This window comes from Arachis ipaensis, chromosome B01 (genome assembly GCF_000816755.2).
Source record: "Arachis ipaensis cultivar K30076 chromosome B01, Araip1.1, whole genome shotgun sequence".
Classification (NCBI taxonomy): domain Eukaryota; kingdom Viridiplantae; phylum Streptophyta; class Magnoliopsida; order Fabales; family Fabaceae; genus Arachis; species Arachis ipaensis.
The window spans coordinates 132189575-132205971 of NC_029785.2; the positions used below are offsets into that span (position 1 = coordinate 132189575).

General features: G+C 34.0%; 1 protein-coding gene across 1 annotated transcript; it reads left to right on the top strand.

Moving 5' to 3' along the window:
* On the top strand, positions 4680-5516 carry LOC107615042 (pathogenesis-related protein 2-like). The gene is made up of 2 exons (XM_016317167.2): positions 4680-5115; positions 5203-5516. The coding sequence occupies exons 1-2, from the start codon at positions 4938-4940 to the stop codon at positions 5499-5501; spliced, it is 477 nt and encodes a 158-aa protein (XP_016172653.1). The 5' UTR covers positions 4680-4937; the 3' UTR covers positions 5502-5516.

Consider the following 16397-nt stretch of genomic DNA (forward strand, 5'->3'; position numbering starts at 1 on the left):
GATGTGTAAACGTAATAAATAATACAATATAAATATATCTCAACTTACCCATTTAAGTAAATAAAATATTTAATTTATTTATTTGAACAAAAATCTGCAAAGTCATGATGGAAAAGTCTATGTTTTCATACTATTATTTGTATGAGTCTTGCTACATATTCAATTCTTTTTAGCAATCAAGTCTAATCAAATTAGTTCAAATTCAAGAAAAATTAATTTTATTAAAAAGAGTGTGTCATGCTCCGACTTTTCTATATCTTTGCATTTTTCTTTTTTTTTTCTTTTCTTTTGTGTTTTTATTTACTTGTTTCATTTTCATCCTCGTTTTTTTATACATATTATGTATTTCTTTTTATTTGAACATTTTTATTTTTACTCCTGGTAAGAGGATAAAATAAAATGAATGATGAGAAGGCAAAACAAGAAGAAAAAAATGAATAAGAAAAGAAGAAGATCACGACGATAAAGAAGAAGATGAGGAATTTTGAGTTATACAAAATTTATTAGAAATATAACACCAAGAATTTTTAAGCGAGACATAGAAGTTTCTCAATTTTAACACCAAAATTTTTTAACAGTGACACAAGTTCCTGTTAAGAGGGTGAAACAAGAATTATGAGAATATGAAGAAGGAGGAGAAGAGTTTTGAAGTGTAAAGAATTTATCGAAAAATAACACCCAAAATTTTGTTTTTTCTTCTCCTTCTCTTTCTCATGTGTTATTGCAGTTATTTATTATTTTTTGTTTAATTTTTTTTTGTTTTATTCCCCTTAAAAGAGTGAAATAAAAAAAATTTAAGAAAATAAAATAAGAACAAGAAGATGAAAAAGAAAAAATGAGGAAGAAGAGGGAGAAAAGTTTTGAATTGTATAGAATTCATCGTAAAAATAACACCGAAGTTTTTTAGCAATAACGTATAACTTTTTTAGTTTTGACACTAAAATTTTGCTACAAAAATACAAAAATATCTTCATTAATGCTGCATTTTTTCCCTTCTTTTTATTCTTCTTTTTTTCTTTCTTTTTCTGTTACTCTTACTTCTTCTTTTAGAAGTATTGCTTCTCATATAATAATTATTTTCGGTGTTGTGTGTTTTGTTGTGATTACTTTGATATATGATTTTGCGGTTGATGTTGTTGGTTCTTATCTACCGAAATTACTTAATGATTACAACACAAAAATTTAGTTCGAAACACAAATAAGACTAAATTATGAACAAAAAACACATTTAAAATCAATTTTGAATCGGATAACGTTATCAATATGCCTTAAATGACACCAGAATTATTACAATTATATTTGATGATCTAATTACCAAATTCAAGTGATGAGACTAAATGCACTTCAATTATCTCATAAATGCACTGAAATTATTGCGACACACAAAGTTAAAAAACAAGCACACAAATAAGACTGAATTACAAACAAAAACACATTTAAATTAATTTTGAATCAAATAACATTATCAATATGACAAAATTCAACAATAAAGATAACTATGATACGTATAAAAAGATGATGATGATGGAAGAAGGGAAGAAAAAAAAGAAGAAAAAATTTAAATAAAAAAAGAAGGAAGAAGAAGAGGAGCAGGAAACGGAGGTGGTGGTGATAGTGGTGATAACGATAATTAAAAAGAAAGATAACAAAAAATGAGAAAGAAGAGGAAGAGGAGGAATGAGGAAGAACGTGCGCATGTGAATTTGAAACATTAAGAAGAAGAAGAAGCGAGCGCGTATAAATTTAAAATCCTTAATAACAATTTGATTGAATTTGATTAAATATTTTACTGGTAGGGTTTTATTCTATTTATATAAAGAGATTTTTATAAAGATATTTTTGAAACGAAATTTAAAATAGGACAATATAGCACAATCTGATAATATTAAATGAAAAAAGATTTAAAACAGCAAAAACTACCATTTTTTTTAGAAGAGAAGGGAATGAGCATCATATAAGAGATATAAGAGAGAAAACATAAGAAAATCCTGCTGTATTGATATAGAAATATTTAAATAGAATAAAACATGATCGGTCATTATATTTTGGTTAAATATGAGGTATAAAAAATTAAAAACACCATAAATAAATAATGGAAAATTCTCCTGTGCTGAGTGAAGATCCATCCGCAGCTGCTGATGATGCATGTCGCTGAAACGCGTGTCCAAAGATGATGTAACAAAAGTTATCGTGGGCCCTTCAGTTGACAGTATCTGTGCAAGTTGTCGGTGTTTAACAAATGGCTTAGAGGTGATAATTAATGCAGTTAAAGATAATTTAGTTGTTGTAATTAAGAATATTTTATATGAAAAAAGGTTTGGTAAAGCTGAGCTAACCAAAGTGATGGGACGGGCTTTTAAACTTTTTTTGTTTGGTAAAGCTGGGCTAACCAAAGTGATGGGACGGGCTGTTAAACCTATTTTGTTTGGTAAAGCTAGGCTAACCAAAGAGATTTGTTATGTAGATGGGCCTTTTAAACTTTTTTTTTGTCTCTTTTTAATAAAAAATATTAAAAAAATAAGGGATGATAGTTGAATACACTATCCTAAAACTCAAATAGTGAAATGAGATTTTAAAAAATGAATGATTAAAATAGTTGTTTTTAATATTATACAGAAAAAAATGCAATATATTATTTTTCGACTTCAATAAACAATAAAATTAAAATGATGATTTAATATCTTAATAACTTAAAAAAGTGGAGAATAAAATTATGAATAATTTTCTTATTAATGTTATAGCAGTTGTCATTTTCATACGTTAAATTAATTATTTGAGATTTATTTGATATATGTTGGATCAATATATTTAATTAAACTACATTATATATATTCCAGTGGAATAAATAAATAGAAAAGATAAAAAAAATGTTGTATCAATATGTGTAATAATTTCTGTTATTAATTATTTTAATGTTAAAGTCACTTTTATTTAAATTAAGTATATTTTTTATTAGTCATGATTATTATCATGAATATAATTAAATATGTATGAATAAAAAGAATCAATTATTTTAGTAAATAACAATATAATTTTTTTTAAGATTATATAACATAAGATCAGTTCGCCGGCCAGGTAGAGCGCGAGGTCTGGTCCGAGATGTTTACTGCAGACCGATGTGGCTTCCAGAGGAACGCGAACTAAAAATCGAAGGGTGAATGGCAGGTGAACGCTTCTTGGTTAACGCCAAGCGAGGAGAGGAGGGCGGAGATCGGGAACGAAGACGCACGCTGATAGCATAAGCGAACCTGAACGGCAAAGAATCGGCGGTTCCTGAACCTCTGCTGCAAAGACGGAGACGACGAACACCAAGTTCATCCAAGCAGCTGCGATCGATGACCCAACAGTGGTTCAACACTTGGAGCACGGCAGGAACCTACATTATTGACGGACGACCGGGGAACACGATCAATGCGCAGAAAGCTAAGGCTAGGGTTTTGGTATGGTGCCAATTTGGTTTGCATCGGACGGACAGGGGAGAAGGGGGAGGAACTTCACAGATGACGGGTGTTGAGGGGTGTTGGACAGGTTATGTTCTCCTTTTTGTTTTTTTGGGTTTCAAAAACCTGGAGCCTTTTGCTCCTTTGTATCTGCACGCCCCAGGCCCACTCAATTTTTCCAGCAAACTAAAACCTGGATATAAAAACCAAAAAAATTATTATATTACATTATATTTATTTTCCACTTCCTTAAGTTATTAATCTTGCTTAACTTACCTGTTAACCACTTCAATTTTGACCTGCTATTCTGAGTGGTGGGATCCACATCTGTAATGGCTACCTGCAATCGCAACAGACGTTGAAGCAATAAATATTTTAGGTGGACGCATGTTTCCACCACATTGGGACACGCACTATAAGTACCTGCTGAGGAATCTATCCTTCAGCACCATAGCAGCCCCCCTTCCGTAATATTTTTTTAAAATGTGAGATGATTTAATTTAAAAAATAAAAATTAGATCATTTGATTTTTGAAAAATACAGAGATTAGACCATTCAATTTTTCAGTACAAAAATTGAATCCTCTCATTTTTATACTCGAATCTTCTGCTTTGTATTTAAAAGTAAAAAAAAATTGGAAGTATATAAATCGAAAAATTCAATTTGTAAACTGTAGATTTTAAAAATTAAAATAAAATTATAACAAAAAAAATCAGATCCTCTAGTTTTATATTTAAAATTTTTTTAAAATTCCATGCAAAGTAATGGAAAGGTCCAATTACTTATTCTCCTAAAAAAAACATACAAAACTAATATTATTGAATTGCACAAAAAATTTGTTTATAATAAAAAATTTTAGCCTGCCTATGACTAGGAAAAAGAATTTCATTAATTATTTAGGAACAAATGATTATAACGAAAGCCATAAATCGTTCATATCTATTATTTATGCCGTCTAAAGTTCAAAAAAACACTATTGTTAATCTAATATAAAAACGAAAAAGTACTCATGGGCATGCTTTAAACTTCAAAAAGAAAGTGCGTGTGATGCGTAGAAGAAAATGATACACAATATGAAAAATGGAGTTCCGTTCTAGAAGGGCGTGGCGTCTATAAATTTTGATCGACTTCACATGCAACTGCATTCTGCATCTTCACTATAATTTATTTCATCAAGTATGCGTAAACATTCAATATTAACGGAACAGAACGCCTTCTTTGAATTTCAATGCTTCTTTAAATTAGTCTCCAAGAATAATAATTAGCAGAAAATTAAAAGAGGATAGAAAAATGAAAATAAAAGACGACCCAACATGGCGGTCGTAGCAATGAGTCAGCACCTTCACATATACACCATCCCGTCCTCATTCCCCATGATCCCATTATATGTCTATAAATACAAGCCACTCCTCTCTTCATCAACCACATACTACAAAGCTAACCTCACTTATTACCATTTACTTCTCATTCCTTCCCTTAGCTTCTTAATTCACAATCATGGCCGTCTTCACATTCGAGGATGAAATCACCTCCACCCTGCCCCCTGCCAAGCTTTACAATGCTATGAAGGATGCTGACTCCCTCACCCCTAAGATTATTGATGACGTCAAGAGTGTTGAAATCGTCGAGGGAAACGGTGGTCCTGGAACCATCAAGAAACTCACCATTGTTGAGGGTCAGTAACTACCGAATTCAGTAGACATACTATATATGTGATAATAATTATGTGTTGTGAATTGTAATAATAATGATATATATGCAGATGGAGAAACCAAGTTTATCTTGCACAAAGTGGAGGCAATAGATGAGGCTAATTATGCATACAACTACAGCGTGGTTGGAGGAGTGGCGCTGCCTCCCACGGCGGAGAAGATAACATTTGAGACAAAGCTGGTTGAAGGACCCAACGGAGGATCCATTGGGAAGCTGAGTGTGAAGTTCCACTCGAAAGGAGATGCTAAGCCAGAGGAGGAAGACATGAAGAAGGGTAAGGCCAAGGGTGAAGCTCTCTTCAAGGCTATTGAGGGTTACGTCTTGGCCCGTACTCTCATTCTCTATTAAATTAGTTTGTACTTGATGTAGAAAATTTGAAATCATATGGTTATTTTAGTCATTTCATATAATATTTTAGTCTTGTCCTAGTGTATCCAAACATAATACTGGACATTACATTAGTGTCTTGTACATCGTATCCAAACACAATACACAAACAATAATTTTTAGTGTCTCCGTCCTATTGTCTCTGTCTCAGTGTCATGTTCTATCTTGTCTCTGAAAATAAACACAGCCTAATGTCAAATTCAAGCCTTAATACGGTAAGTGCAGCGAGCCAACTTGAGCAGGCAAACTACTTTTGGATCTGATCACGGAAAATCCAATCGAGGGAGTGATGAACCCGCCATACATGATAATGTATAAATGGGAACATAATCCTTGTGTCATTCTTGAAAAGAAATGTAGTTGTCACTATTTTTTTTCATAAATAAAAATTTAATTTAATACCTATCAGAGGTGGATTGATTGTTCCTTTCATTAACCGAGTTAGAGGATTGATTATGTATGTTGTTTGTGTAACTTATTTTAATTGTAACTAAATTCAATTAGCTAGCCAGTTGCAAAGTGGAAGCTTGGTGTAGATTGGTGGTTGCTAGTCTTTTGATGTACTAAGAAAATGGATGAAAGAATGTTTCCATTGTTATTTTATTGAATAATTTCATTTTATTTGAGTTAAAGAGTTCAGTTTTGTTATTAGTGAACCTAGATGATTTTTCCGTTCCATTTTTCATTTTTTATTATGTTGAATTGGTTGTTTATGATATTATGTGTAACGTTGAATTCAATAAATTTGGATGCCTTTCTTTTCTTTGGCCAAGAAACTTACTCTTTTCCCTTGTCAAAATCATATTGGATTTCTTGCAACTTTGAGATTGATATATGAAGAATTATTACTTGCATGCATATATATTAATGACATCTTCCAAATCTTTGAGCTATATTCTTCAGGTTTTCATGCGGTTAATAGCTTTGGTTTAGACGTATCTTTGACAGACATGAAACTTTCTTGTCATGATTTAGACGTATCTTTGACAAACACAAAACTTTCTTGTCATGAAATTGTATGTGAAAAGCTTTTGATTATTGCATAACTGATTTGAATGGTGATTTAGCAGGGCATAAAGTTTCGGTGGCTGAATTATAGGTAAAATATTAACCAAAATTTTCTTGATATGGTGTAAATTGTAAGATTAAAAAAAAATCATACAAAATTGTATATTGTAAGTATAAAAAGAATGGTTAGGTTTGTTCATCAATTTTTAATCAGTTAGGCTCCATGAAGGATTCAATATAAAGCAATGTTGAAGACTTGCAATATAATTACCTAAAAGTCTAAAATAAATGATTCATTCAATGGTAACAACTTAATGTATGAAAAAACTACTTAAAAATAATTCGAAAAAGAAAATATCAATGATACATCATACTTCATCCAAACTATACTAGCATCAAATCTTATAAAAGAAGATAGCATAGTCAAACAATGACTATATGCCAAACTGTTTCATATCAATGCCTTATTCTAAACTAAATAACACCACCAAAGCATAAATTCAATTGCAAGCCTATTAACAGGATCGTAAGCCAAATGCAACAATCTCTTGTGCATAAGAACATCCGTGGCTCTCTCAACATTCACATCCGGCACGTACCTGCATTCAAATAGAAACCATCATAAGATTAAAAAAAAAATCAAACATCATAGCCATGCATCCACATTATTCTATAGTCTTCTGAATGGTTCCAGCTTGTGATAGGCTTATGCTATACCAACCAATAAAGGATCTTTTCTTGCCTCTCAAACTATGTTCAACATGCCAAAATAAAAACTCTAGCAGCAAAAAGGTTTTATTCTTGCCTTCAGTGTGCGCTGTAGCTACTGAGTGCTCCTTCAAATCTCTGGCCTTTGCAAACATATTTAGCATCCTTTAATTAGAATTCATAATCAAATAATCAAAACTAACCAACAAATTAGTAGTGACCATTGAATTTGCAAACAGAATCATAATACTAACTACTGAATTTACAAACAGTAGAAAAAAAATCAAACTGCAGTAGCAAAACAAAACAGAACAAAAACAAAATTTGAAAATCACAAACAAAATCATAAACACAGAATTTGAAAACAGAACCATGAAAATAGAATTCAAAATATTTTAACACTCATAAACAGAACCAAAAAAGATTCAAACAAACACATAAACAGAATAAAAAAATAATTAAATGAAATCAATGAAGCAAATTCATACAAAAAAAAAGCTGAACAAATACATAAATAATACAAAAACATACCTCAGACTGAGGCTCCATTAGAACTCTGAAAGTAGAGCGGTGAAGGGGGAGACGGAGCACCACGACGTTGACGACGATGCTAACTCGCTGAGACCCACACCACCACTCTGAGACTGAAACGAACGACGCGAAGAGAAAAGAGAGATACTGAGAATGAATAAGACAACGAGGTGCTAGGATGAGAAAAGAGAAAGAGGATGAGAACGACGCCGGGAGAGGGACTAAGACCGGCAGCAAGTGCTGGAATGCACGGCGACGACAGAGACCAGAGAAGTGCGGAGTAGGTTGTGGTGGTTTAGTGGATAGAGAGGCAATGAGATTACAGATAAAGGAATTAGGGTTCTCCGATCCCTCGTCAATTTAAAAAATATATGGGATAAATATAAAATAATTATTATTAGGGTAAAGTACTAAATTGATCCTTTATGTTTGGGCGTAATTCTGTTTTGGTTTTTAAGGTTTAAAGTGTTCTATTTGAATCCAAAAAAGTTTCATTTAGCATCAATTTAGTCCCACAATGAGGTCAAAGTTAAATAATTAACGGAATGTCCTACATAACAACAGTACAAGAACAAAATCGATAATTTGGAGAACAATACAGACTCCAGAGGCACAAAATCAACCATGGATACATCAATATATTTATTTATTATTTTTCTTACAATATAAATAAAATATTTTCTATAAAGCTAAAGAGAATGATAAATAAATGTATTGATGCATCAATGATTGATTTTGTGCCTCTGGAGCTTGTACTTGTTCTCCAAATTATCGATTTTGTTCTTGTACTGTTGTTATGTGGGACATTCCGTTAATTATTTAACTTTGACCTCACTGTGGGATTAAATTGATACTAAATGAAACTTTTTTGGATTCAAATAGAACACTTTAAACCTTAAGGACTAAAACAGAATTACGCCCAAATATAGGGGACCAATTTAGTACTTTACCCTTATTATTATTATTAAATCCCATATGGATTAGTCACCAAAAAAATCTCATATAGATCATATTTATAAATGGATTTGGATCCTCTAAAGTTTGAATTTTATTTTAGAGAGTAAATTGTGATCTCTCACCATTTATTTTATAGGTGGGACAAAAAATAAATATGAAAGAAAAATTATTCAAAAGTAAGAGATCACATTTTACGCCAATGAGTTATAGCTCAAATGGCATAGTCTCTCCATACTCAATTAAGAGGTTGCGGGTTCGAGTTTTCTATTTTTGGTAAAAAAAAAAAGAGATCACACTTTACTTTCTAAATTAAAATTCAAACTTTAAAAAATTCAAATTCTTTATGAATAATTTAGTGTGCACATTAAAAAAGTTCAAAAGAGTTGAACTTACTAAAGACAAACTCAATAAAAGAGGCGTACTACAATACAAAAAGAGACTCTCTTTGATACAGATCAATTATCATACAGATATTATATCCTGCTGATGCAGGAAGTCAATAGTTTGTGGGCGTTCATGGAGGAAAGTGGATCCTCTCCACTAGAAAAAAAACTGGATGGTGTTCAGTGTAAAATTTCATTTTTCATTGCTCTCTCTCTTATTTAATTTTAGTCTCACTTATAGAATTAAAGGTGAAAGATCATATTTTATTCTTTCAAGTGTTAAAAAAAATTAAGAGGATCCATTTCTCTCATAGACAGGATCTCTGAGCCGAGTCAATTATGTAAACAACGAACGGGATGGATTCCATTCGTCCAACTTCAGGCATTGGGCTTTATTGGTTGTTGGGACTGATTTTGACCCAAAAAAAAAATGAAACGCAGGTTCTCAGTTCCTCTTCTCCTCCTCTGATCGTGCCAAGTTTGTAACAAAATAACAATCTTCTCTCTCAAAAGAAACTCTATTTTTTAAATATTGATAATTAATTGATGACTAAAAATAATAAATTCTGATCATTATTTATTATTTTTTTAATTTGATTTTATTTTTTTTACTAATTAATATAGTTTTTGAAATTTTAAAAATGAGGGCTATTAAAAGTTTTATCATAATAATTTCATGCTATTATCATACTTGACATATCTTGTTTTACAATTTGTTCTATTTAACTGATTCAAAGTCCTATCAGTCAAGAATAATATGCCAATTCTAAAGTGTTGTTATATTATTATTACGTATGAATGAATAGGCACTGCTATTTTAAATTCAAGTATCAACGTATACTAATCGTTGTTATTGATATCTTGTTCCATGTATGTTGTGGTTGGGAGCTTAACTAAAAAGTAAAAAATCTAAAACCTGGATTTGAGGGTGTGAGAGAAGCCATTATAAATGGTAGAGTTGTATACGGATCAGATCGGATCGAATATAGCCTAAAATTCTATCCGATCCGCACTGTACTCATCGAATCGGATCGGATACGATATCCGCATTTTTCCAGGCCAGATCCGATCCGATCCGATCCGCATACTTGCGGATCGGATCGGATCGGATATCAGGTATATCCGCATAATTAAAAAATTTATTTTAAGATTCTATTTGGCTAATTTTACAAAAAAATATCTATAAAATTCATTTTTCACCTGTTTGAGCCTATTTACGCCTAAAATATTATCTATAAAAGTTCTCTTGAATAACAAAAAAAAATAATAACACAAGATTTAAGTTTAATTTATCTAAGTTGAAGTACAACATAAAAAATTAAAAACAAGATATCATAAAATTCATAAAACAACACACTAAAATTCATATCACATTAGGGTTTACTTTCTTAAACTATGCTATTTATATGAGACGTGCGGATATGCGGATTTGCGGATCGGACATGCGGATATCACTGCTAAATCCGCAATCCGATCCTACCATAGTGCGGATCGGATAATATCCACAAAAATCGGATCAAATGCGGATAATTACCGCGAATATGCGGATATTATCCGATCCATGTGCAGCCCTAATAAATGGGAAGGGTATCGAGGATAATGAAGAAGTATCGCATTAAGATGTGTATTTTAGTGCCAAAGCGAAATGTCAGTACTTTACTTAGTACTAGCCAGAGCCTACATTTTTACGAGCAACGAGAAAGTAAGTCCAAGCACTATAAAATGAAGCAGCTATTAACATTATAAAACATGGAGTCGTATTTAACTGATTCAACTTATACACACAAAAAATTCTTTTAGTTGAGAGTATGTACTCTTTAAAAATGCTCTACTAGGGTTTTTTGTGCTTTGGTAGGGTTTTGTGACTCTGCTAAGGTTTTTTGTGATTCTTAAATTTTTCTTCAATCAGTAAGTTATAAGCTCAAATCATTGTGAGGATCTTCTTTCCTTTGACTTTTCTATCTTCTTCTATACAAATTCTACATGGCAGCAAGGGAGGTACGTGGAACTCAAAATCCTAATTCTCTAGGAGAAGAAGTGGAAGAGATCGTGAACCTTGAAGTGGAAGATGTGAGGGAAGGGATTGAAACTTGTGCAAAAAGTTTGATAGGGAGATTAATAGCGGATAAGCGATTTAGTAGTGGTACAATGGAGGATGCTTTTACTGCAATTTGGAATTATCCAGAGGGATTCCGAGTTAAATCACACGGAGAGAATATTTTTCAATTTTTCTTTAATAAAGAAGCTGATGTTATCCAGGTGGAAAGGGGGTCTCTATGGTTGTTCAGACAATTTATGATACATTTAAAACGGTGGAGTCCTAATATGAAGATGGAAGAAGAGGACTATACAAGAATTCCAGTATAGATTCAAATATGGGGAATGCCAGAATTTTACAAAACCAGAACAGCAGTTATGAGGATAGGGCAGAGATTGGGGGAGGTAGTGGAGGTGGATTCCTTTTTGATGAGAGGGAAGGAGGATAGGATTATGAAAGTGAGAGTCAACTTAGATGTAACCAGAACTCTTCGACAGTCAATTAAGGTATCAAGCCCTTACAAAAATGTGTTTGAAATCATGCTGAAGTACGAGAAAATTGGGATTTACTGTGACTTCTGTGGACACATTGGACATGAAACTAGAAATTGTGCTAATTATTTGGAGATTTCAGAAAAAACCAAGAAGTGGAAGAAAAATGGAATAAGGAGTTAAGGGCAGATCAACTTGGCTGGAGAATTGATGAAACTAAGGAGAATGCCTACCCTAATCATAGAAGAAAGGAAGTCAGGTCAATTCACCTAGATAGTAAGCCTACACCAGTGAGCCTATTGAAGAGTTTTTCTCAACTATCACTATCCAACCCAAAATATACTCATTTCTCTCACAATAACATAGCCCCAAAAGAACACACAAATCCACCATCCATACACAATTCCTATAACACCACAAAGCAGAATCATAACATGAAAAATCTACCACTACTATCTGGTACTGAAGCTAACCAGATCCTAGGAGGAATTGGGGGAGAGCTGAAAATAGGAGGAATATGAGGCTTTCAACTGGGAACCAATGATGATAATTTAGAAAGGTGCAAGAAGAAACAGAAAATCAAATAGCTAGCAAGAAGGACGGAGGTGAGGGATTCTATTGAACCAATCATTGGAGCAAAAAGGAGCTCTGAGCAAAGAGAAAAAGAGACAGACCATGAAGGAACTGGTTATGCAATTGAGGTTTCTGAAGGGCTACAGGGTGCCATCCCAAAAGCGGCACCCCAAGGACCATGAAGATGCTCATATGAAATTGTCGGGGTTTGGGGAAACCCCTGACAGTTCACAACATTAAAGGGATTAAGAATTTTCATTCCCCAGAGATGTTGTTTTTGTGTGAAACTAAACAACAACCCTCTTATGTTGAAAGGCAGTTGAGAAATTGTGGTTATTAGGAAATCTTCACTGTGAATCCTAATGGAACAGCTGGTGGACTAGCGCTTGCATGGAAAGAGGGTGTAAAGGTGGAAGTGGTAAAAGTTGAGGAGTTTTTCATCCTTTTTTCCATAGAGGATCAAGAAAGACAGCTGATTTGGGAAGTCTTTGCAATACATTTACACAGCTCTGATCACATTCGCAATAACCAATATGAGGTGCTGCTAAATCTTATGAAGAATAAGGGAGAACGGCACTTAATAATTGGTGATTTCAATGCAATTTTGTCTAATCAAGAAAAACAGGGAGGAAGGGAGAAATCAGCTCAATCAATCCAATCTTTCCAAGACTTTATCAACAGAGGACAATTGATAGATATGAGTTTTAATGGTGATAAGTTTACCTGGTGGAACCGAAGTTGCCAAGATAGTGCTATTCGAGAAAGACTAGACCGATGACTCCTATCTCCTAAACTAAGAGAGGAGTATCCTTGGGCCAATGTTACTCACTTAGAAGACACAGGATCAGACCACAGACCGCTCCTGGTGTGCACTAACCAGACAACACATAAGGGCAAGAGGCACTTCAGATTTCAAGAGAGATGGTGTGGAATGGCAGAGGTTGATAAAATTGTATCTGAGGCATGGCTGACTTCTTTTCCAGGTTCATCAATGTACCAACTGTTTCAAAAATTAAAGAAGTACAGACATGAACTGGTTAAATGGCAATCAGCTGGAACAAGTAACTCTAAAAAGAAGATAGACGAGCTGAAGCACTATTATCAGTGGCCAAGACAGACCCAACAACAGCAGACAAAGAACAGATTCTATTATTAGAAGATGAACTAGCTGCCGCCCACATAGTGAGGAATGCTACTGAAAAGAAAAATCAAGAGTGAGCTGGCTAAAATGGGGAGATCAAAATACCAAGTTTTTTCATTCAAAAAACTAATCCAGAAACAGAAGAAACAAGATATGGAAATTAGAGGATGAAGAGGGGAATTGGTGCACCACATCCGAGGCAATTGGCAACAGGACACAGAGGTTTTTTGTTGATTTATTTGAAAGCAATAATCTAGAAGATCCCTCTCAATTTTTCACCGAACTTAGAGTCAAAGTTTCTTTTGAAATGAATAGGAGTCTAACTAAACCAGTCTCAGATGATGAAATTAAAAGGGCTACATTTTCCATTAATGTAGAAGCCGCCCCAAGAGACGACGGATTCACCGCAAAATTTTATCAGTTCTATTGGGGCAGGATTAAAGGGGATGTATGCAAGGCTGTGAGAAGTTTTTTTAGTGGCAGCAGCATTCTAAAGGGATTTAACCACACCCAAATTTGTTTGATACCTAAAGTGACTCAAGCTACTTCTATGAATCAAATTCGACCAATCAGTCTCAGCACAGTCTTCTACAAAATTATCTCGAAAGTTCTAGTTCATCGACTTCAACCTTTTATGAGTATGTTAATAAGCGACAATCAGAGTGCTTTTATTCGGGGAAGACTCATTAGTGACAACATTCTTGTGGCTCATGAATGCATGCATTTTCTAAAGAATAAAACCCATGGGGGAAACGACACGGCGATAAAGGTTGATATGAGTAAGGCATATAACAGGGTGGAATGGAGTTTTGTGTGGTTTATTATGAAGAAGTTGGGTTTTTGCTCAAAGTGGATTGAATGGATGAAGGCTTGTGTCTCTACTATATCCTATTCTGTTATTGTGGATGGTACACCAACTAATTTTTTCAAACCAAGTAGGGGTCTCAGACAAGGAGACCCCCTCTCACCATATTTATTTCTTTTCTGCGCAGAGGGTCTATCCTATCTGCTCCACAAAGGAGAACAGAATAATCTCTTTCAAGGACTGCGATTGAACAGTAGATGTCCAACTATTCATCATCTCCTATTTGCCGACGATTCACTCTTATTTTGTAAAGCTACCCAATACAACTACTCTAATCTATCCCAAATTCTCCAACTATATGGCAGACTAAGTGGACAACAAATTAATTTCTCCAAGTCTGCTGTGTTTTTCAGCAAAAACACCCCTTTACCCATCAGAACTGAACTAGCGGCATCTTTGGAAGTCCCAAATATTGGGACGCAGGATAAATATTTGGGGCTACCCTCCATAGTACACAGATCCAAAAAAGAAACATTTGCTTTTATAAAAGAGAAGGTGGCGAAGAAGCTCTCGCATTGGAAGAAATCATTTCTATCTGCTAGTGGAAGGGAGGTGTTGATTAAAGCAGTGGGTTCAGCTATACCAATTTATACTCTGGGCTTTTTCAAACTCCCAGATACCCTCTTGGATGAACTACACCGAATGATGATGCAATTTTGGTGGGGACAGAAACAGAATGAAAAGAAGATGTAATGGATCAGTTGGGACATTATGACCAGAGAAAAGAATTTCCGGGGTATGGAGTTTAAAGACCTAAAGGCATTTAACCTAGCCATGTTAGCTAAACAAGGATGGAGGCTGATGACTAAACCACATTCTCTTTTCTACAAAATCTTCAAGAATGAGTACTTCAAATACAGTTCCTATCTAAAAGCCAAACAAGAAAATCGACCATCCTGGGCTTGGCAGAGTCTTTTGGAAGGAAGGAAAATATTGGAGAAAGGAGTTAAGTGAAAAGTTTTAATTCAGGGATCTGTCAGAATCAGAGAAGACCCATAGTTTGGGGACCAACCACCATTTCGCATTGCAGTTAATGAATGCAGAGATGAATCACTTGCCTGGGTTAGACAGCTAATCACAGCCGAGGGAGAATGGAATCACCAACTCCTTATGGAAGCCTTCCCACTAGACACAGCTCAGCAAATTCAACAAATTCCTATCACAGAAGAGGAAGACTCGATTATATGGTGCAATAACAACTCAGGGGAGTATTCAGTAAAATCTGGGTATAGTATAGCATACCAATTCTTTCACCCTCCAGTGAATTCACTCCATCTCCGATATGCAGACTTAGAAATGTGGAAAACATTATGGAAAATGAGAGTAACACCAAAGGTCAAATTATTTGCTTGGAGATTAGCCCATGAAGGCATTGCAGTTAAAGCAAAATTGAACGAGAAATTACTACAAGTTAGCAGCCTTTGTCCCCGCTATCAATCGGCGACGGAGACACCGATGCATGCCATTGTCTTCTGCCCAAAAGTTCTTCAAATTTGGAACAGCTCACCAAGTAGCTAGCACTATTCCCCGCGACCCTAACCTAAAAGCTTGGGACTGGTGGAGTCAATTCATGGAAGTTGAGAAATCCAAACCCAATTTCAGAATTAGAAGTACTCAGGTGGCTTACCTTCTATGGCAGATTTGGTTGGCGCGGAACGCTTTAGTCTTTGAGGACCAACGCCAGGAACCTGGGAAAATTCTGTTTCAGGCGATATTGTTGGAGGAGGAATACCGGCGACATCATTTCCTCAAACCACATTCTCTATGAACAGCAGTTACTAGCGCTTTGGAACTTTCTCTCTTAATTGTTTTCTTTCTCTCCTTTACCCATTAGATAAATATTAGATAAATTTTATTTATGCAATAAAAGATATATCTTTAAAAAAAAACATAAAAAAACAAAAAAAACAAGGAGTCGTATGTTAAGCACGTAGCAAACTTTTCTTTTGCCTTTTACTAAATAATACGGTGTGCTTGTCAATTTAAGCTACATACGCTTATTTTTTAAAAGGGTTTTTTATCTGAGAGAATTCTACAGTACAATGAAAAATATTCTTACGATCAATTCTAATTTTTGGATTGATTTTTTAATTTAAGATGTTATGTTTATCTATTTTTCTTTTTAATTTTAAGGCACAAATTAATTTAATTTAGACAGAATG